At 47.7% G+C, this 21410-nt stretch overlaps 2 protein-coding genes across 2 annotated transcripts; both read right to left on the bottom strand.

Moving 5' to 3' along the window:
- Window positions 1-5460: 5460 nt before the first annotated feature.
- Window positions 5461-6399, bottom strand: LOC119920827 (olfactory receptor 6B1). The gene has a single exon (XM_038741050.1). The coding sequence runs from the start codon at window positions 6397-6399 to the stop codon at window positions 5461-5463; it is 939 nt and encodes a 312-aa protein (XP_038596978.1).
- Window positions 6400-14922: 8523 nt separating this feature from the next.
- On the bottom strand, window positions 14923-16032 carry LOC119921151 (3-galactosyl-N-acetylglucosaminide 4-alpha-L-fucosyltransferase FUT3-like). The gene has a single exon (XM_038741530.1). The coding sequence runs from the start codon at window positions 16030-16032 to the stop codon at window positions 14923-14925; it is 1110 nt and encodes a 369-aa protein (XP_038597458.1).
- Window positions 16033-21410: the final 5378 nt, after the last annotated feature.

Genomic DNA, 21410 nt, shown 5'->3' with positions numbered 1-21410 from the left:
TTAAATGACTTGTCCAAAGTCACACAGTAGGCAAATGGTTGAGCCAAGATTAGAACCCAGGTCCTCTGTCTCCCAGACCTGTGCTTTATCCATAAGGCCATACTGCTTCTTCCATTCACTTAGGTAGAGCTCTTTGCAATGCTACCTGGCTCCATTTCTAATTTGTATTCTTAAATTTCAATGCCCCTGGCTCTGGCCCTTTTAATCTAGCTGTACTTTCAGACACTCATATTTGCCTTGCTTGCCTCCATTAGACTGCTACCTCCGTGAGGGAAAAGCCTATGTCTTTATTTGTGGGTTCTAATCCCTGCTCTGCCACTTGTCTGCTACGTGACCTTGGGAAGTTACTTAATTTCTCTGTACCTCAGTTTCCTTTCCTGTAAAATGGGGATGAAGTAGCTCTTCCCCGTCCCCATTAGCATGCGAGCCCCGTGTGGAAGAGCATTTGGGTCTGACCTGATTGTATCTTCCCCGCACCTTCTACAGTACTTGGCACAGTCAGTACTTCAGCGTGGCTCAGTGGAAAAAGCACGGGCTTTGGAGTCAGAGGTCAGGGGTTCAAATCCTGGCTCCGTCAATTGTCAGCTGTGTGACTTTGGGGAAGTCACTTCACTTCTCTGGGCCCCAGTTCCCTCATCTGTAAAATGGGGATTAAGACTGTGAGCCCCCCCGTGGAACAACCTGATCACCTTGTAACCTCCCCAGCACTTAGAACAGTGCTTTGCAAATAGTAAGCGCTTAATAAATGCCGTTATTATTATTATTATTATTATTATTACTTGACACATGCCATGATTTAGAATTGTAAACCTGGAGTTAATTCATCCAGCCACCAGTCGGGGGCGCCAAGTCCCTGAACCTCGTTATTGTCTCCATTCAACAATAACATACTTTATAATAATAATGATGGTATTTGTTAAGTGCTTACTATGTGCCAAGCATCTTATGCCCTTCTTTTAACTCATTTGCTGTTCCTAATATTTATGTGTCAAACTGTAACACTGAATCCACTATTGCTACCGAATTCTGAGAAACGTAACGTTGCAGTACCAGAGCCAACGGGAAGTATCTGTATTTCTGAGCCAAACTGAAATACTGGGCACACTGTTAGTACTGAATTCTGAGAAACAGCACTATTCTAGCACTAAAGACAATGTGAACTAAAGTCAGTAATGAAGTGGAGACTGGGTGCATTTCAAAGACACAAAAATTGAAGGCAGGGTGGTCGATGTTTAGAAATGAGTGTAATTCTGGAACACCACACAGCTGTGAACCACCAGTGCTCTCAATCCCCTCTTGAGAAAAGCAAAATTTCATCATTTCAGTGTCTGGTTTTTTTTTTTTTTGTCATCTTGGTTTGTTGCCCTCCAGGTGATTGAAAAGGTTTCTCTTTTGGTGTTTAATGTAACTTCTGTGGAAATTTCCCACGGCTTTCTCTGTCTTGAGGTTACAGTGTTGGCATTCTCAGTCTTTGGAATTACACTGTTGCAATATTACAAAGATCTGAGTATTACAGAATTACAACATGATTTGAATTGGTAGTGGTTCCACATGTATTAATATCTGGAAATAGCACAAAAGTTCAGACTGGTTGTCCTGCTGGTTGCTGGCTGAATCATTCCTAGACTGAGATGCTTCCTTCTGCCTGGCATTCCTAATAATAATAATATTAGTATTTGTTACATGCTTACTATGTGCCAGGCACTGTTCTAAGCACTGGGATAGATACAAGATAATCGAGTTGGACATAGTCCCTGTCCCACATAGAGCTCACAGTCTCAATCCCCATTTTACAGATGAGGTAACTGAGTCACAAAGAAGTGAAGTGACTTGCCCAAGGACACATAAGAGATAAGTGGTGGAGCTGGGGTTAGAATGCAGGTACTTCTGACTCCACTAGGCCACGCGGCTTCCCAACTAAATTCCCTAACTCTTGGGGCCTGGATCCTGGGCTCCTGGCTTTTACAAAGGGAAACCTATTCTTCCAATCAATCAATCAATCCATCAATGGTATTTATTGAGTGTTTACTTTGTGCAGGGCTTCGGGGAGTGCGTTACAACCGAGTTTGGTAGAAATGTTCCCTGCCTACAACAAGCTTACAGTCTAGAGGGGGAGACGGACACTAATATAAATAAATAAATCTTTACGATCCAATCGCTACAGCTTCGCTGAATTCCAGCTTTCATAAGCTCCAGCCTGGGCAGGATCATTCTTCCCCACCTGGTATTCCCAAACTAAGGGATGATTTAATAACTGTAGATGGTAAGCAACTTGTGGGCTGGGATCATGTCTAACAACTCCACTATATTGTGCTTTCCCAAGTGCTTTCCACAGTATTCTGCAAACAGTAAACGCTCATTAAATACCCTTGATTGATTGATTCCAAGGGGACGGATGGAACGCTTTTCTGCCAGAACAGCAATAAACTTAGACTGGTTTTCCACAAAGGCAGGGGTCTCTCCCTCCCAGGAGGTCTGACCCATCATCCCCACCATCTCTTTGTCTTCCTCACCGTCCTCTCAGTCCCCTCTGCTACCCCGAGGGTGTTGACATGGGGCCCAGCGAGGGGTTGGAGGGTCCACAAAACAGGTTCAGTTTCTCTGCCATCCCATGCCCAGATAGAGCCCGCGGCAATGGACGTGAAGATGGTGGTGTGGTAGAGGTGCCCTGCCAGGCTGAGGTGGGACGTGCTGGCGAAGGAGGCTTCGTTCCGCCCCTTTCTCTGGCTGGATTCACAGGATGGCCCAGAGGAAACGTGGGAAGGAAGTCCAGGATGGAGCTGAAGGGAATCAGGGGGAGGGACAGGCTGGTGACGCAGAGCATGACTTCATTAACAATGATAACAATGATAATAGTATTTGTATGTGTCAAGCACTGTTCTAAGCGCTGAGGTAGATACAACCTAGTCAGGTTGGACACAGTCCCTGTCCCACGTGGGGCTCACAGTCTTAATTCCCATTTTACAGATGAGGGAACTGAGGCCTAGAGAAGTGAAGTGACTTTCCAAGATCACACAGCAGACAGGTGGCAGAGCAGGGATTAGAACCCAGGTCCTCCTGGCTCCCAGGAGGCTGAGCGATGGCGAACACCAGATGGAGCAAGTCAGGGATCTCACCAGGAATCATGGGTGATCTCCGGGCACCCACGGGACGGCAGTCTCACAGTCGGAAAGACCTACAGTAGGGGCAGGAGGAAGTCACATATCCGCAAGCCGGCAGAGGAGGCGTGTCCCAGTCAAGGAGGGAGGGAGAGCAGGTATCATCATCATCATCATCATCATCATCATCAATCGTATTTATTGAGTGCTTACTATGTGCAGAGCACTGTACTAAGCGCTTGGGAAGTACAAATTGGCAACATATAGAGACAGTCCCTACCCAACAGTGGGCTCACAGTCTAAAAGGGGGAGACAGAGAACAAAACCAAACATACTAACAAAATAAAATAAATAGAATAGATATGTACAAATAAAATAAAAAAATAAATAAATAGAGTAAAAAATATGTACAAACATATATACATATATACAGGTGCTGTGGGGAAGGGAAGGAGGTAAGATGGGGGGGATGGAGAGGGGGACGAGGGGAAGAGGTATGAAATCCCTGTTTTACATATGAGGAAGGTGAGGCACAGAAAAGCAAACTGATTTGCCCAAGCTCCCATAGCGGGCAAGTGGTGGAGCCAGGATTAGAACCCAGGGCATCTGGACAATGCTCTTTCCATTAGGCCATGCTGCCTCTCTGGTTGTGAGGGGACGAGAAAGAAACTTAAATCAGAGGTCACCAACCACTGTTTCTGATAAGCAGGGTTTCCTGGGGAGTTGGTCAGAGGACCGAGCCGGAAGGAGATGGGTTTAACCTGCAACCTGATGGTCCCAGGACAAGGTCTGGGGCTTGTCTGGCTACAGCCTCCAATCGGAAGCCACAAGCTGCAGCCAACGAGGCACAGAGAGCCGCCCGGCTGGACCGCAATCCAAGCTACGCCAGAGTGGCAAGTGGTTATGGGGGGGGCCGTGGGTAGAGGGAGAGGGAGGATTTCACCTTCACCCCCTGAGACTGGGCCAAGTGCAAAGAAACAGGAGGCCTGCTGGGCAGCCATGAACTCCTCCGTCCTCACCCCTCTGCTTCCTGAACCGAGACCGACCCGACCGAGACCGACAGTCACTCTAAAGCTCCAGCTGCGCTCCCCAGAACCAGCCACCCCCCCCAAGAGCTTGGGGGAGACCCCCAGCCAACCGGAAACTTCCTTAAGAAGACACAGCTCTGACGTGCCCTTGGGCAACCTTGACGTGCCCTTGGGCAACCTGGCAGAGAGGGAAAACCTTTTTAATTAATCACCAAGGGCGAAAACTATTTCAAGATGAAAAATGGCAGGGAAATTTCCAATGGGGTTTATTAAAACGTCAGAGCTAATGAAGCCGGAGGGAGAGAGAGAAGAGGGCCCAGGGTGGGTGGGGTGGGGCGGGGGCAGGGTGGGTGAGTCTGGGCTGGCATTAGATGCAGGAGTGGCGGGTTTGGGGGTCTCCTGGGGGTCCCTTCCCTATGTTCAGCCACCTCTGTGACTTAGAGGAATACTGGGTGCAGTTTCACTATAGCTCACCCCATGGCTTGTGGGCAGGGAATGTATCTGTTGGTTGTATTTGTACTCTCCCAAATGCTTAGTACAGTGCTTTGAGCACAGTAACTGCTTAATAAATATGACTGAATGAATGAATAAAAATTCCTTTCTCATTGCATTAGGAGCAGTCCACTCTTCTCTGGACCCCCTGCATGGGCCCCCCACAGGACCTGGACACCCAACGGTGCCTTCTTCTTAGGTCAACTCTGGTCCCAAAGGGACTTTCATGTGATGATGATGGTATTTGTTGAACGCTTACTATGTGCCAAGCACTGTTGTAAGCACTGGGGTGTAGATACAGGGTAATCAGATTGTTCCATGTGGGGCTCACAGTCTTAACCCCCAATTTACAGGTGAGGTAACTGAGGCACAGAGAAGTTGAGTGACTTGCCCAGGGCCACACAGCAGACAACTGGTGGATTGAGGATTAGAACTCACCTCCTCTGATTCCCAAGCCCGTACTCTTAATAATGATGGCATTTTATTAAGCGTTTACTATGTGCAAAGCACTGTTCTAAGCACTGGGGAGGTTACAAGGTGATCAGGTTGTCACACAGGGGGCTCACAGTCTTAATCCCCATTTTACAGATGACGTAACTGAGGCACAGAGAAATTAAGTGACTTGCCCAAAGTCACACAGCTGACAATTGGCAGAGCCGGGATTTGAACCCCTGACCTCTGACTCCAAAGCCCGGTCTCTTTCCACTAGGCCACCCTGCTTCTCTGCATATCAACCTCAAAGCTTAGCCCAGTGTTTGGCCTCTAGTAAGTGCTGAATAAATTCCATCATTATCATCATTAGAGGGCCAGTCTAAGGCGGGTGGGAGGGTGGAGGGGTAGTTTCAGAAGTCTGCCTGGTTGGGACAACAGGACAACAACTTCTTCAGAGCCTCCTTGACTTCCCGGTTCCTCAGGCAGTAGATGAAGGGGTTAAGAGCCGGGGTGACCACGGAATAGAAGACGGAGATGACCTTGTTCTCGTTGACGGCCCGAACGGCGCGGGGCCGGGCGTACATGAAGATGGTGGCCGAGTAGAAGACGGAGACCACCGCGAGGTGCGAGGCGCAGGTGGAGAAAGCCTTCCGCTTGCCGCTGGGCAGCCTCAGGACGGCAGCCAGGATGTGGCCGTAGGACAGCCCGGTGATGGTCAGGGGGACGAGGAAGATGACCAGGGCCAGGATGAAGTCCACCAGCTCTGCCGTGGACATGTCGGTGCAGGAGAGGTTGAGCACGGGCGAGATGTCGCAGAAGAAGTGGTTGATGACGTTGGGGCCGCAGAAACTGAGGCGGGAGATGAAGTGGACCTTGACCAGGGAGATGCCGAAGCCGACGGCCCAGGACCCGAGGGCCAGGCGGAGGCAGAGCCCGCTGCTCATGATGACCGGGTAGTGGAGGGGCCGGCAGACGGCCACGTAGCGGTCGTAGGCCATGGCCGCCAGCAGCACGCACTCGGTGCACATGAGCGCGATGAAGAAGTACAGCTGCACCATGCAGTGGGAGAAGGGAAGGGTCCAGCTGCCGGACCAGAAGCTGAGCAGCAGTTTGGGGACGGTGACCGAGATGTACCAGATCTCCAGGAAGGACAGGTTGGCCAGGAACAGGTACATGGGCTTGTGGAGGGTCCGGTCCCTCTGGACCAGCAGGATAATGACCACGTTCTCGGCGATCGTCAGCAGATAGGTCACTAGGAACAAGGGGAACACCAGGGCTCGGATATCCAGGCTCCCCGGGAACCCCACCAGGATGAACTCAGTCACCACCGTCCAGTTCTTCACACCCATCCCGGCTCTGGAGGAGGGGGTTTGAATTTCCTGAGGGAAATCACAGAATGATTAACCCCTGGACTGGGGCTTGCTTGAGGTCATCTTGTCCCTCCCCCGTCACCAGACAGGACCTGGCCGAAGAAAGGGAGCCCACCACCTACCTTGTTTCTTCTTTCCACTCTCCCTCATCTTCACAGAACCATTGGCCCTTGGATTGGAGTCCTCTCAAGGTCATCTTGTCCCTCCCCAACTTCCAGTCAGGATCTCGTGCAAGTAGATTAAATCTATTTTAGGCTGAACATTTCCTGGGAAGGAGACCCACCACATACCTTGTTCCTTCCTTCCATTTCTCCCTCATTTTCACAGAACCATTGACTCCTGGACTGGGGTCCACCCAGGGTCATCTTGTGCCTCCCCCTGTCTCCAGACAGGACCTGGTCCAAGCAGAGTAAGTTTATTTTAGCCTGAAGATTTCCTGGGAAGGAGACTTACCACTTATATTGTTCCCTCAGCCCATTTCTGCCTCATCTCTTTTCTAAACCAGCTTTGCAGACACTGCTGGATTTCATCAATGCTGGTCCTACCTCAGCCGAGATAGAGAGCAGTCAGATCCTCCTTCTGCTTGAGGAGACGTGGAAACCTTCTAAGAAATCCCACTCAGCTTCCTCCTCTCCAGGCTGAGCGATTCCAGCATCTTTAGCCTTTCTCCGAAGGTAATAATAGTAGTCATAATATAGTACTTATTAAGTGCTCATTATGTGCCAGGTGTTTCGTTCCGGGACACCGGCCGTGCAGGTGAGAGGTGCCATACCCATTTCACAGGCCTCAAAGCTGAGTCTTGGGAGTGGCAGGGAGTAGAAGCCCCAGACCTTGAGCCCTGCTTCCATCCCACCACTTCATCTCACTTTCCAACGTGTCCGGCCGCGGGGCCAGTCTGAGGAAGAATGTCCCTGGCCAGGCTGGGATGGCGGTGAGCCCTCCAGGGTCAGAGGGAGGTGGTGGCAGGGAGCCGGAAATTCAGGGGGAGACACAGAGAGTACGCTGGGGGGAATCTGGGTGTCTGAGAGCGAGAGGGTAGAAGGATCTACTACTAATAATAACTGTAGTTTTTGTTAAGCACCTACTATGTACTAAGCTCTGGGATGTATACAATAAATTCAGATCAGAGTCCCTGTCCCATTGGGGTTCACAGTCTAAGGGGCCAGGAGAACAGTTATTGAATTCCCATTTTACAGATGAGGAAACAGAGAAGTGACTCATCCAAGGGCCCACAGAAGGTAAGTGGGAGATTTGGGATTAGAAGCCAGGTCTCCTGATTCCCACTCCTATGCTCTTTCCACTTGAACTCACTGCCTCTCTCCACTTTGAACCCTGGGAAGGAGTTGGGAAAGAGCCCCTGTGTTGTTAGGAAAGTAATGGATTTGGGTTCACCATGGAGCCTGAAGAAAGGGACCTGCATCTCTCCTTCCCTCTCCTTCTCCAACTGGCAAGAGAGGAGCACCCTCACTTCTGAGTTTCGGGGTCTCTTGTTCCCTTATATTTTCTTGTTTTCCCTGCTTGGGCCACAGGCTGGGGGCTTTCCCAGAATGAGCCCCCTTTTTCCTCTCCTTCCCCTCCCCACAGCACCTGCATATATGTTTGTACAGATTTATTAATCTATTTATTTTACTTGTGCATATTTACTATTCTATTTATTTTATTAATGATGTGCATCTAGCTTTAATTCTATTTGGTCTGACGACTTGACGCCTGTCCACATGTTTTGTTTTGTTATCTGTCTCCCCCTTTTAGACTGTGAGCCCGTTGTTGGGTAGGGACCGTCTCTATATGTTGCCAACTTGTACTTCCCAAGCACTTAGTACAGTGCTCTGCACACAGTAAGTGCTCAATAAATACGATTGAATGAATGAATGTATTCCACTCACCAGTGCCCAGATCTCAGGATAAAGGCTTTTCTCAATCTCTTTCTGTTTCTCTGTCTCTTTCTCTCCCTTCATTCCCCTCCAACCCCTTTCTTTTTTCCTCTTTCTCAGACAGAAATATGACAAGTGTAGATACATGATTACGTTGGTTTTTCACTCATCTGTCCTCATACACATATAAAACACCAATAGACACAACACAACAGAGAAGGTAAAAACTCCAGAACCCCCCCGCCCACACACACATAGACACACTGTGAGCCATCCCCCCACCTCCTCTGAGGGACAGGGACTATGTGTAATTCCCAACTGTTTATTCTTTCCCAAAGCTTAATACAGTGCTCTGCACATAGAAAGAGCTTATTAAATACTATATAAATCAACTGTATTTATTGAGTGCTTACTGTGCACAGAGCACTATACTAAGTACTTGGGAGAGTACAACACAACAATATAACATAAAATATAACATATAATATAATGAGAAGCAGCATGGCTTAGTGGATAGACTATGAGCCTGGGAGTCAGAAGGTCATGGGTTCTAATTCTGACTCTGCCACTTGTCTGCTGTGTGACATTGGGCAAGTCACTCAACTTCTCTGGGCCTCAGTTACCTCATCTGTAAAATGGAGATTAAGACTGTGAGCTCCGTGTGGGACAACCTGATATTACCTTGTATCTACCCCAGTACTTAGAACAGTGCTTGGCACATAGTAAGCACTTAACAAATACCATTATTTTTTTTTTATAACATTCCCTGCCCACGGTAAGTTTATATGGATACCTCCCCATTCATTATATCACATCAGCTCAGAGAGAAACACACACAAACTGTCATAAACTCACACTTCTGGAAACACTCAGAAACCCATAGTGACATCTTCAGGTCCTGGACATATGGACAAGTTCAAATATAGAGGGTGACACGCACCAAAATACCAACATACATTCATCCAAACACACCAGTTTACATCTCACAATTACAGGTAAATAAGCATGCGTGTGCGTGTGTGTGCACGCACACACACACACGCGCGCGCACACACACACACACACACACACACACACACAAATACCAAAGAGCAGCATTACAAGCATCGGAAGAAAGGATTCGAGGGAGACTCTGCCATCATCTGATGACACAACCAGGAAACTTCAAAGAAATCAATATTTAGAGCTTGGATACTCACCTTACATCACCTTTTCCTCACGGTGGTGGGCAGGAGGAGATTCCTGACTGTTTTGAAAAAGGAGAAAGTAGAACAAGAAGAGCCTAGTGTGGGGGTGGGTGAGTGGGGGAGAGCGGGATGGGGAGGGGGGCGACACACAAACACACACCTGAAGCTGTTTCGGGAAGTGGGCAGAGCCGAAAGTGGTCAGCGTTGAGGCTTCTTCAGGACCCGGCCCTGGTGCTGACCTCTCCCTCACTGAAAAGACTCACGTGGCAACAAAGTCTTGGTCACTGTCGGGGTCCAGAGAAAGGGGCATCCCCGTGATTATGGCCCAGGCTGTCCCCCCCGCAGTAGGAACCAAGAGGAATTTTCATTTTCCCAGCTGAGAGAAAGGCCCCCGTTCCTGAGGGCCAAAGTGAACCAGAATGAAAACGAGCCGGTCTTCAGACATTTCTAGTGAAGCCTGCCAAGAGGACTAGCTAATGATGGGAAGTTCCATCTTCCCTGGCTTTTGAGCCCCTCTGCGAGGGACTGACCTCTTCTCCTTTCCTCCTGCGCTGTGTGGTGAAGGAGCCAGCTAGAGTGGTGCCACAGCAGATATGGAGTCCCAAACTCCCAATGCCGCCATGTCTCAGTCCTGGAGAGCCCCTTGGGGGAGGGGGTGACCCGGAGGTTTCTCCTTCAGGGGTCTTATTAAATCCAGGTGAGCAGCAGGTGTACGTTTGGATGGTGCCTGCAAGTGCCTCATCCTCTGCCAGGGAATGGAAGTCCACATTGGCAAGTGACATTTCATCCCGGGGGCAGGATTTGGCTACCGATTTCTCCCCTTCACCCCAGTAATGGTAGTATGTCTTAAGCACTTGCCATGTGCAAGAGAAGCAGCGTGGCTCAGTGGAAAAGAGCCAGGGCTTTGGAGTAGGAGGCGATGGGTTCAAATCCTGGCTCTGCCAACTGTCAGCTGTGTGACTTTGGGCAAGTCACTTCACTTCTCTGGGCCTCAGTTACCTCATCTGTAAAATGGGGATTAAGATTGTGAGCCCCCCGTGGGACAACCTGATCATCTTGTAACCTCCCCAGCACTTAGAACAGTGCTTTGCACATAGTAAGAGCTTAATAAATGCCATCATTATTATGTGCCAAGAACTACACTAAGCACTGAGATGGATACGAAATGATCACGTCATATCCCAAACTCTGCTACTTGGGCTCTGCGCTGCCTGGAATCAACTCATCAATCAATTAGTGGAATTTATTGAGCACTTACTGAGAGGGGCTGGGGTGGTTTCTGGTGTGGATTGGAGTGGGGTGGGGTGGGGTGGTTATGTTACCTCATCTGCAAAATGGAGATTAAGACAGTGAGCCCTGTGTGGGACAGGGACTGTGTCCATCCTGATTTGCTTGTATTCACCCCAGTGCTTAGTACAATGCCTTTTACAAAGTAAGTGCTTTACAAATTCAGTAATAATGATAATAATAATAAGTATGGAAATTTATTTCAGGAGGTTTGTATTCTCCTGCGTGCTGGATTTTCCTGTGATTTTGGTTTTAATAAATCAATGGCATTTACTGAGCACTTGAGGGGAGAAGTGATAAGGGCAGGAGAGGGGGAAAGGAAGGAGAGATGGAAGGAGGGGAATGTGGAAGTGAAGGGGAGAAGAGAGGGAGGGAAAGGGGAAAGGAAAGGGGAGGAGGGAAGGGAAGGGGACCTGAGTGGAGAAAGAGAGGGGGGAAGGAAAAGGAAAGGGGAAGAAAGGAAGGGGAAGATGAAAGGAGGAGGGAGAAGGAGGGGAGGGCCTGAAGAGGGGGTCCCCAGGAATCACCCTCTATCCTCCTTCTCCTCCATTTTAGAACTATGGCTCAGCCCCAGGCTTGTGGGGTGGCTGAGAAGGCACAGACATGTGGCTGTCCCCTTTGGAGAACTAGAGAGAGGTGGGCTGAGCCCCTCCGCCCAGGCTATGAGAATCTGGGGCAGCGACAGGGCAACCCCTGCTGAAAGGGAGAGCCAAACTGGGCACCCTTTCCATTAGCCACAGGAACTAACTGGCTGTTGGAGATGACCTGGAGACTGTCTGCAACACCGAGACTCGTCCTGTATGATCTCAGACAAGATAAAGCTACTTCTTTCTCCCTCTCTTGGATGGGGACTGGGATGAAAGTAAACAGCATTCTCAACAGGAATTCCATGCCCTCCTTCCTGCTGGAAAGGGAGCAGCAGAAAGGCGGGCATGGAGTCAGCCCATCTCCAGGAGAAGAGCCCAGATTGTCCTCCTGGACTGGGCCAGGAGCCCTTCCTGCCAGTAAAGGGCAAGGACTGGAAGCACCATCTTGGCTCCAAACACCTGCACATTCTTGAGACAAGGGAATTTTGGGCCTACTGCCTGGGTCCTCAGAGAGGAAAAATGGGAGAGGGAGGCTGTGGCGGTGACTAAGACCCAGAAGGTCCTGCCAGCAGAGGGTGGCTGCTTCCACTGAAAATAACTTTCATATCGGGGGACCTTTCTGGGACTTTTAGTTTTACAGAAGCCAAGTTCCAGTCCATTCTGGGGGGACTTCCAGCCCTGCTGGGGATAAACCTTCTAACATCCCTAACTTTCCCTCTAACAACCTCTAACCAGTGTTGTAACCCTTTCAGTCTCTCCTCATTTGAAAGCTGCTCCACCACCGTGATTATTTCAGTTGCCCTTTTCCTGGACCATCTCCGGATCTAGCAGTATCCAGAATACCATACAATATTCCAAGAGACCCCACGACTTCATGGATGCTGAGGATGATGCATGATGGTAGAGGTAGTGGAGAAGTCCAACTATGCCTTCTTACTACATTCATTCATCAATCGTATTTATTGAGTGCTTACTGTGTGCAGAGCACTATACTAAGGGCTTGGGAAGTACAAGTTGGTAACATATAGAGACGGTCCCTACCGAACAGCAGGCTCACAGTCTAGAAGGGGGAGACAGAGAACAAAACAAAACATATTAACAATATGACAGGCACTGTACTTAGCACTGGGGTAGATACAAGAAAATTTATTCAACCGTATTTATTGAGCACTCACTGTTTGCAGAGCACTGTACTAAGCGCTTGGGAATTACAAGTCGGCAACATATAGAGACGGTCCCTACCCAACAACGGGCTCACAGCCTAGAGATCAGGTTAGACACAATCCATGTCTCACATGGGGCTCATGTCTTCATCCCTATTTTACACATATGGTAACTGAGGCACACAGAATTTAAGTGACTTACCAAAGGTCACACAGCAGACAAGTGGCAGAGCTGGGATTAGAACTCAGGTCCTCTGATTCCCAGGCCTATTCTCTAGCCACTAGGTCTCGCTGCTTCTCATATAGATTGAATGGATCCTCTAGACTGTAAGCTCGTTGAGGGCAGAGAACATATCTTTCACTTCTATTGTACTGCACTCTCCCAAGCTCTTAGTACAGTGTTCTGCACACAGAAAGCACTAAATAAGTGCAGTTGATTGATTTATTGATTGATGGGTATAGTAACTGTGAGATCAGTAAGGAGGCTAATTCATTCATTCAATCATATTTATTGAGCGTTTACTGTGTGCAGAATGCTGGACTAAGCTCTTGGGAGAGTACAATATGAAAATAAATTAAAAAATAAAATAAATAAAAATGTAAAACCAAAAAGCAGACACATTCACTGCCCACAGGGAGCTTACTGTCTAGAAGGGGAGACAGACATTAATATAAATAAATAAATTACAGTATTTTACATAAGTGCTGTGGGGCTGGGAGGGGGGATGAATGATGGGAGCAAGTCACGGTGATGCAGAAGGGAATGAGAGAAGAGGAAAGGAGGGTTGATTCAGGGAAAGCCTCTTGTAAGATGTGCCTTCAATAAGGCTTTGAATGGGGGAGAGTAATTGTCTGTTGGATTTGAGGAGGGAGAGCGTTCCAGGACACAGGCAGGATGTGGGCGAAGGGTGAGAGGTGAGATAGATGAGATCAAGGAACAGTGAGAAGGTTAGCATTATGCAGTAGTTGAATTGTAAGATGGGCCAATGCCTGAAACAGAGAGTAGCCATTAGGGTGGAGAGAAAGGAGCAGATGTCAGAAATATGGTAGTGAAAAAGTAGCAGGATTTAGTGATGGACTGAATGGGAGAGCCTTCTGGGGCAAGGAGAATGGTGTGCTTAAACTGTGAAGCTCACATAGGAAAGGGACTGTGCCCAACCTGAGTATCTTGTCTCTACCTCAGTGCTTAGTATAGTGCTTGGCACAGAGTAAGCATTTAACAAATACCATAAAAAAAAATCACAAAGTAAAAAAAACCCAACCCGATTGTCTTGTATCAACCCCAGTGCTTAGTACAGTATCTGGCACAAAATAAGTGCTTAACATATAAAATAAAATAAAAAACACCCTCATTTTTATTATTATTAGTCCGACACTTTAGATTGTTATGAGAAGCAATTGAGCATTACCATACATTTCTGAAGAAAGATGAGAAAGAAGAGACTGTTAAGAGGAGAGGTTGGAGGTTGGAAGGCCAGTAAGGAGACTGAAGCTGAAATTCAGCTATAAAGGGGTAGGATTTGAACAGGAGCTGGGGCTGTGGGGACAGAAAGGAAAATGGTAGACCCAGCAAATGTGTCTGAGGAAAAATCAGCAGGAGTGGATGAGAGAGTGGGTGTGGAGGACAAAGGAGACAGAGAGAGGAAGTTGTCTACAAGATTGGGAGTTGGAAGACTGTGATTCCTGAGTGACTGCTTAGAAGACCAGCAGCTGAAATGAGTATTTTCCCAGTAATAATAATAATAATAATAATAATAATAATAATAATAGCATTTTATTAAGCACTTACTATGTGCAAAGCATGTTCTAAGCACAGGAGGGATACAAGGTGATCAGGTTGTCCCACGTGGGGCTCACAGTCTTAATCCCCATTTTACAGATGAGGGAACTGAGGCACAGAGAAATAAAGTGACTTGCCCAAAGTCACACAACTGACAATTGGCGGAGCCGGGATTTGAACCCATGACCTCTGACTCCAAAGCCCACCCTCTTTCCACTGAGCCAGGCTGCTTCTGAGTCTGTGCAGCTCAGTGGAAAGAGCATGTGCTTGGGAGTCAGAGGTCATGGGTTCTAATCCCAGATCCGCCACTTGTCAGCTGTGTGACTTTGGGCAAGTCACTTAACTTCTCTGGGCCTCAGTTCCCTCAACTGTAAAATGGGGATTTAGATTGTGAGCCCCATGTGGGACAAACTGATTACCTTATATCCCCCATAGTGCTTAGGACAGTGTTTGGCACATAGTAAGTGCTTAATAAATGCCACTATTATTATTATTTCTTGTGCCACCCCTGGGCTCTACCTCTATCACTTCCCATGTTCTCCAATCTCCCGATACAGCTGAGAGAATTTCCTGGGAGAGGATGAGTGCAGAGGCATTCTGAGCCTCCTTTAGATGGTGGTAGGGTCAGTGATAGCTCTCCTGGAACCACTGTGCCAGGCAAGGAACTGTCCGGTAAGCAGTGGATTCGTAGAGACCCTGGCAGGCCTTGCAATAGTGGTTAATCCAGCTGAACTTGTGCATCACCCGAAAGTGGTTCCTCCACTGGAAGTATTCCCGGTAACGAGCCTCATCTCCGGTCACGTTGTGGAGGTGTTGGGCCAGAGCCTGGGCGCTGGGGAAGTCATCTATGTGGATGAAGGCCTCTGAGGGAAGAAAACGCTCGTAGTTCTTGCGGGAGGGGCCCAGGACCACGGGTACGGTGCCGGAGGCCAGAGCGTTGTGCCACAGCTTCTCGGTGATGTAGTCTTGGTGCTGGGAATTCTCAAAGGCCAGGTAAAACCTGTACTGGGACAGTGTGGAGAGGAGTTGACTCCTGGGGAGTGGTTTGTGTTGGCGCCCAAACACGTCCACCTGGAGGTGTTTCTTCAGCTCCTCGTAATACTGCACTCTGCGGGAGGACGGGTTCCAGTTACTCACCGCCCAAGCCACCATCTTGGATTTGGGGGGGATGGTGAAGTTCTCTGGTTCATCCTGTGGCTCCAGACTACCGTAGGGGGTAAAGAAGTCAGAGTCGCTCCGATAGGACATGGTCATGTTGAAGAGGTTGTCCATGGCCCCTAGGTTGCGGCTGTTCGATGGAGACTCCAGATTGAACCAGACCCAGCGTTGGCTTGGGTCCCGGCGGATCTGGGTCAGCTGCCTTGGGTTGCCCTGCACGTCCCGGTGGTGGACGATCACGGCGTCGGCCGAGAGCAACCAGCTGCGGTTGGCTGTGAAGTGGCAGTCGTGGTTGCCGTGAAGTGGCGGGCAGCTCTCAAGGGGAAACGGATGATGGAAAGGCCAGGTCCACAGCAGAATGACCAGTTTATAAGTCTCTTCCTTCACATAGTCCAGAACCACCTCAGTGGTGTTCACAGATACTGGGGGCGACTTCAGGGTAGACTGAAGATTCATCCTCTGCCCTCTGGGCCCCCGAAAGAATGAGAATAGGCAGAACGAAGCCACAAACTGGCAGAACAAGAAGATGAGGAGCTGCTTGGAACAGGTAGTCTTCCGCAGGTGAGAGCTCTCCATGAGGAAACCCTGCAACAGAAATGGCAGTGTGGCCTAGTGGAAAGCAGATGACCTAATGGTATGGCCTAAGCACAGGCCTGGAAATTAGAGGACCTGGGTTTTAATGCCATCTCCACCGCTTGTCTGCTGTGTGATCTTGGTCAAGTCACTTCACTTTGTGCCTCAGTTACCTGATCTATAAAATGGAGATTAAATCCTTCTCCCTCCAATTTAGACCGTGAGCCCAAGTGGGATAAGGATTGTAACTAACCTGATTATTTTGTGCCTACCCAGCATTTGGTACAGTGCGGCACATAGTAAATACTTAGCAGGAACCATTAAAAACCAGACAACAAAAACAAAAATAATCCCCATAAGCCAGGCTATTTACCTGAGGCTCTGCCAACCCTGATTCAGTATATAATAATAATTGAGTTATTTCTTTAACACTTCCTTCGTGTCCATCACCGTATGAAGCACTGGGATAGATGCAAGATAAACTGGCCCCACATGGGGTTCACATATTCACATTCTAAGTAGGAGGGAGAACAGACCTTGAATCCCCATTTTATAGTTGAGGGAACTGGGGCACAGAGAAGTTAAGTGACTTTCCCAAGGTCACTGAGCAGGCACGTGGTGAAGGTAGGATTAAAACCCAGGTCTGACTCTCAGGCCTGTTCTCTTTCCGCTAAGCCATGCTGAGCCGCTGATTCTAATTCTCTGGTTCCTCTTCTGCCTCTTGTCCCCAACTGTGGGTGACTCCAAAATCTCTTGTCTCTTCACTTCATGAGGACTCCTTCCTATCTCTCCCTCACAATATTGCCCCCAACACTACTCTCTCCTCCAATCGTAACTTCTGTCATCACTCTTGCATCTCCAATCTCTGGGTTAACCTGGGAGCTGCTACCCTCAGTTTCCTCTGTTCCTGCACCCAATCAGTCATTCAGTCATATTTATTAAGAAGCAACATGGGAAGCAGCGTGGCTCAGTGAAAAGAGCACGGGCTTTGGAGTCAGAGGTCATGGGTTCAAATCCCGGCTCCTCCGGGATTGTCAGCTGGTCAGCTGGGTGACTTTGGGCAAGTCGCTTCACTTCTCTGGGCCTCAGTTATCTCATTTGTAAAATGAGGATTAAGATTGAGAGCTCCCTGTGGGGACAACCTGATCACCTTGTAACCTCCCCAGTGCTTAGAACAGTGCTTTGCACATTGTAAGTGCTTAATAAGTGCCATTATTATTATTATTATTATCATGGATAGAGCATAGGCTTAGGAGTCAAGAGGACCTAGGTTCTAATTCCGACTCTGTCATATGCTGTGTGTCCTTGGGCAAGTCACTTCACTTCTTCTAGACTGTAAGTCTGCTGTGGGCAGGGAACGTGTCTGTTAAGTGCTTAGTACAGTGCTTTGCACACAGTAAGCACTCAATAAATACAATCGAATGAACAAATGAATTCTCTGAGCCTCAGTTACCTCATCTGTAAAATGAGGATTAAAGACTGTGAGCCCCGTGTGAGACATGTCAAAACTAATTATCTTGTATCTACTCCAGTGCTTAGTACAGCGCCTGACACATAGTAAGTGCTTTAACAAATACCATAAAAAGGGGCTTCCAGTCTAGAGACTCTTCTTGCTTGGCATGGCTGGTAAGATTCAAGCAATGAGGTTCCTGAACAGATTACTAAAGGACAGTATAATTTCAGATCAAAAAGCCAGATGGCAGATATGATCTTTACAGAACAGTTACAGGAAAAGTGCAGAGAACAGCACCAGGACTTTTATACTGTGTTTATTGCTCTTGCAAAAACATTAGTTTCCACCACCAGACCAGGCCTCTGAAAATTGCTAAGCAAATTTTAACAGCCCTAAGAATGCCCCAAGATTCCCAGGCTACTCCACGATGGAATGATTGGTCGAGTTAATGTTCAGTCAATCAATCAGTGATACTTACTGAGTGCTTTGGCGAGTATAATAGAACAGAATTAGCAGATACATTCCCTGCCCATAACGAGCTGACCGTCTAGTGTTGAAGAAACCCGGCCCTGACTCTTCCCTCATCGCTGTTAGAATAAAGCAGTGTTGGATAGATGGGCAAAGATGATGATGAAGATGATGGTATTTGTTAAGTGCTTACTATGTGCCAAACACTGTTCTATGCACTGGGATAGATTCAAGGTAATCAGGTTGTCCATGTGGGGTTCACAGCCTTAATCCCTATTTTCCAGATAAGGTAACTGAGGCACAGAGAAGTGAAGTAACTTGCTCAAAGTCACACAGCTGATAAGTGGCGGAGCCGGGATTAGAACCCACGACCTCTGACTTCCAAGACCGCGATCTTTCCAGTATGGAAGCTCTGAAAGCTCAGGTCAGAATACACTTCTGTTTCACTGGGAAACTCTTCCAGCGCAATAGCAATCAATCAATCAATCAGTGGTACTTACTGAGTGTTCACTGTGTGCAGAGCACTGTACCAAGCACTTGGGAGAGTACAGCAGAGTTGGAAGATACAATGCCTGCCCACAAGGAGCTGACAATCTAATGAAGGGGGTGAGCAGACATTAAAAGAAATTGCAAGTAAGGGGGAAGTAACGTAGTATAAGGATATAATAATGGCATTTATTAAGCACTTACTTAAGGATATGCTCATAAGTGTAGTGGAGGCGGGGAATATCGAACTACTTTATGGATTTAAATGCATAGATGATGCAGAAGAGAGGGAGAATAGGTTTGGGAGGTGAAAGGTTAATCAGGGAAGGCTTTCTGGGGAAGATTCTGTTTTAGTAGGGCTTTGAAGATAGGGAGTGAGGTGGTCTGTTGGGTATACTGGGGAAGGGAGTTCCAGACAAGAGGAAGGGCATGAGAGAAGCATGATTAAATTGTCAGCTGATGGTAAATACAACCAAGACTGTTCCCAAGAACAGGTTTTCTGAAGATTGTGGGTACAATTAATTTGTTGGTAAAGGGCACGCCAAATCTGACCGGAAACAGCACACAAAATCTTTATTCGAATATATATTCAGTGGGATTAGGAGGAATTGAATCAGAAAGCAGTTTGGCCTAGAGGAAAGTTCACAGACCCGGGAGTCAGAAGACCTGGGGTCTCAAATCACCTCTGTCAGTTGTCTGCTGTGTGACCTCGGGCAAGTCATTAAGCCTCTCTGTGCCTCAGTGACCTCATATGTAAAATGAGGATTAAGACCGTGAGCTCCATGTGGGACATGGTCAGTGTCCAACTTGATTAGCTTGTATCTACCCAACGCTTAGTACAGTGCCAGGCACACAGTAAGGGATTAACAAGTATCATTTAAAAAAAAGTTTGACAGGTTGAAATGGATGATTAAAGGAGCACGAGCCTGAAACTTCCCTTCTAATAATAAAGAAACCAAAACGTCAGTGAACACCTCCTAACAAGGGTGGGAGCAGTAGTCCTTATGGGGCAAATAGGATCTGAGCAGAGGACATCTAAATATGTGGCAAAGACAAAAAGATACTATGCACAATCAGAGAGCTGATGATAAAGCGTAATCCAAAGTTCCTTGCTGGCTTTAGTTTAGTTTCGTTTTCTTTCCTTTCCTTTCCTCCCAGACAGTCCTTCTGCTCTAGGCTGTCCCTTATGGGGCCCTGTCTAAGGGGAGCCTCTCCCTTCTCTTTATCAGGGGCAGGGCTGTGCAGATGGAGAAAACTGGCCAATGGGGAAACCATGGATCAACAGCCCCATGGGCTGGCCCAGAGATAGGGAGGGTGGGGAGTGGTTTATAGAGTAGAACTTTGAACCTGCTCAGTGGTTCTGCTCAGTTGCCCTCTCCTCATACCCTCTCTCACGCCCAGACTCCCCCCAGTACAAACCAACTCACGAAAAATTGGCCCCTTATGGACTGATTTGTTAAGTCAGGATGGACCATGGTTCTTTGTCCAAGGAGTGGCTTAGTGTTTGAATAAAACCAAAGATAGATTTGGGGCTGAATTGTTTGCTTTTACAATGGGTTTCATCTATTTTGATCCCATTTTTTTTAATGGTATATGTTATAATAATAATGGTGATGGCATTTATTAAACACTTACTATGTGCAAAGCACTGTTCTAAGCACTGGGCACTGTTCTAAGCGCTGGCACTTAATAAATGCCAGGCACTGTATTAACCTCTGGTGTAGATTATAAGCTAACCGGATCAGACACTCTTCATGCCCCACATAGGGCTCACAGTCTTAATCCCCATTTTACAGATGAGGAAACTGAGACATGGAGAAGCAAAGTGACTTGTCCAGGGTCACACGATTGAATGAAGTTAGCATCAGAGGAGCGACGTGGGTGGGCTGGGTTGGAGTAGGAGAATAGCAAGGTGAGGTAGGAGGGGGCAAGGTGACTGACTGATTTAATAGTGAGGAGTTTCTGTTTGACATTAAGCACTTTACTGCACACCGAACACTGTACTAAGCTCTGGGTAGACAAAATAATCACGCTATAACCACAGAAGCAGTATTGCCTAGTGGAAAGAGCATGGAGCCAAGGACCTGAGTTCTAATCCCTGCTCTGCCACTTGTCTGCTGTGTGACCTTGGGCATGCCACTTAACTTTTCTGTGCCTCAGTTTCCACATCTGTCAAATGGGGATTAAGACTGTGAGTCCCGTGTAGGGCATGGACTGTGTCCAATTTGATTAACTTATATCTACCCAAGTATGTGGTACAGTGCCTGGCAAATAGTAAGTGTTCAGCAGATATCTTAAAAGTCATCAGAAGAAAGGTCCCCCTCTCACATGGGACTCCCAGGCTGAGAGGGAGGGAACTGGAATGAGAGTGGTGAGAATCAAGAAATAAAATAGTCAAGAAAGAGGAGGAGGAGGAGAAGTTTAGTATAGTCAGTCAGTCAGTGAATTGTATTTATTGAGCACTTACTGTGTGCAGAGCACTGTACTAAGGGCTTGGGAGAGTACAATGTAGTAGTAAACAGGAATATTCCCTGCCCACAGTGAGCAAATCCAAATGTTAAAAGAGCATATCAGGAAACACATATGGTAAAATTCCAACTTGAAAATGAGGAGGTGGGCAGAGATGGACAGGTGTGCAAAGCCACAGGGGAATTTTCTATTCACACTTCCTGTGTCAGAGTGCCACCTGATGCTGAAAATGCCTTTGAGATAAAGGCAATAGAAGCCTTCATACGGTAATTTGGCTGCATTTCAGTAATTCTAACATTGTTCCATCAACTGAAATGAACTGAGAAAACAATTCCCACCCTCCCCGACCTTAACTCCATCTGCGGTTCCTCTAATGGGCGGCCATCATGGCAGGGCTATACAATGGAACTCGGAAGGGAACAATGATATTTTAGTTGGCCATTATTTGGAAAGTGGGATGGTCCACATACTGTGAGGGAAAGGTCAGTTCTGCCTTTCCTGGTCC

The sequence above is a fragment of the Tachyglossus aculeatus genome (assembly GCF_015852505.1).
Source record: "Tachyglossus aculeatus isolate mTacAcu1 chromosome 12 unlocalized genomic scaffold, mTacAcu1.pri SUPER_6_unloc_1, whole genome shotgun sequence".
NCBI lineage: Eukaryota > Metazoa > Chordata > Mammalia > Monotremata > Tachyglossidae > Tachyglossus > Tachyglossus aculeatus.
Note: the sequence above shows the minus strand (reverse complement) of the source record. Positions and strands in the feature narration are given on the sequence as shown.

Excerpts from the sequence above, each read along its gene's own strand:
- LOC119920827 (XM_038741050.1), bottom strand. The coding sequence starts at position 6,399 with ATGGGTGTGAAGAACTGGACGGTGGTGACTGAGTTCATCCTGGTGGGG.
- LOC119921151 (XM_038741530.1), bottom strand. The coding sequence starts at position 16,032 with ATGGAGAGCTCTCACCTGCGGAAGACTACCTGTTCCAAGCAGCTCCTC.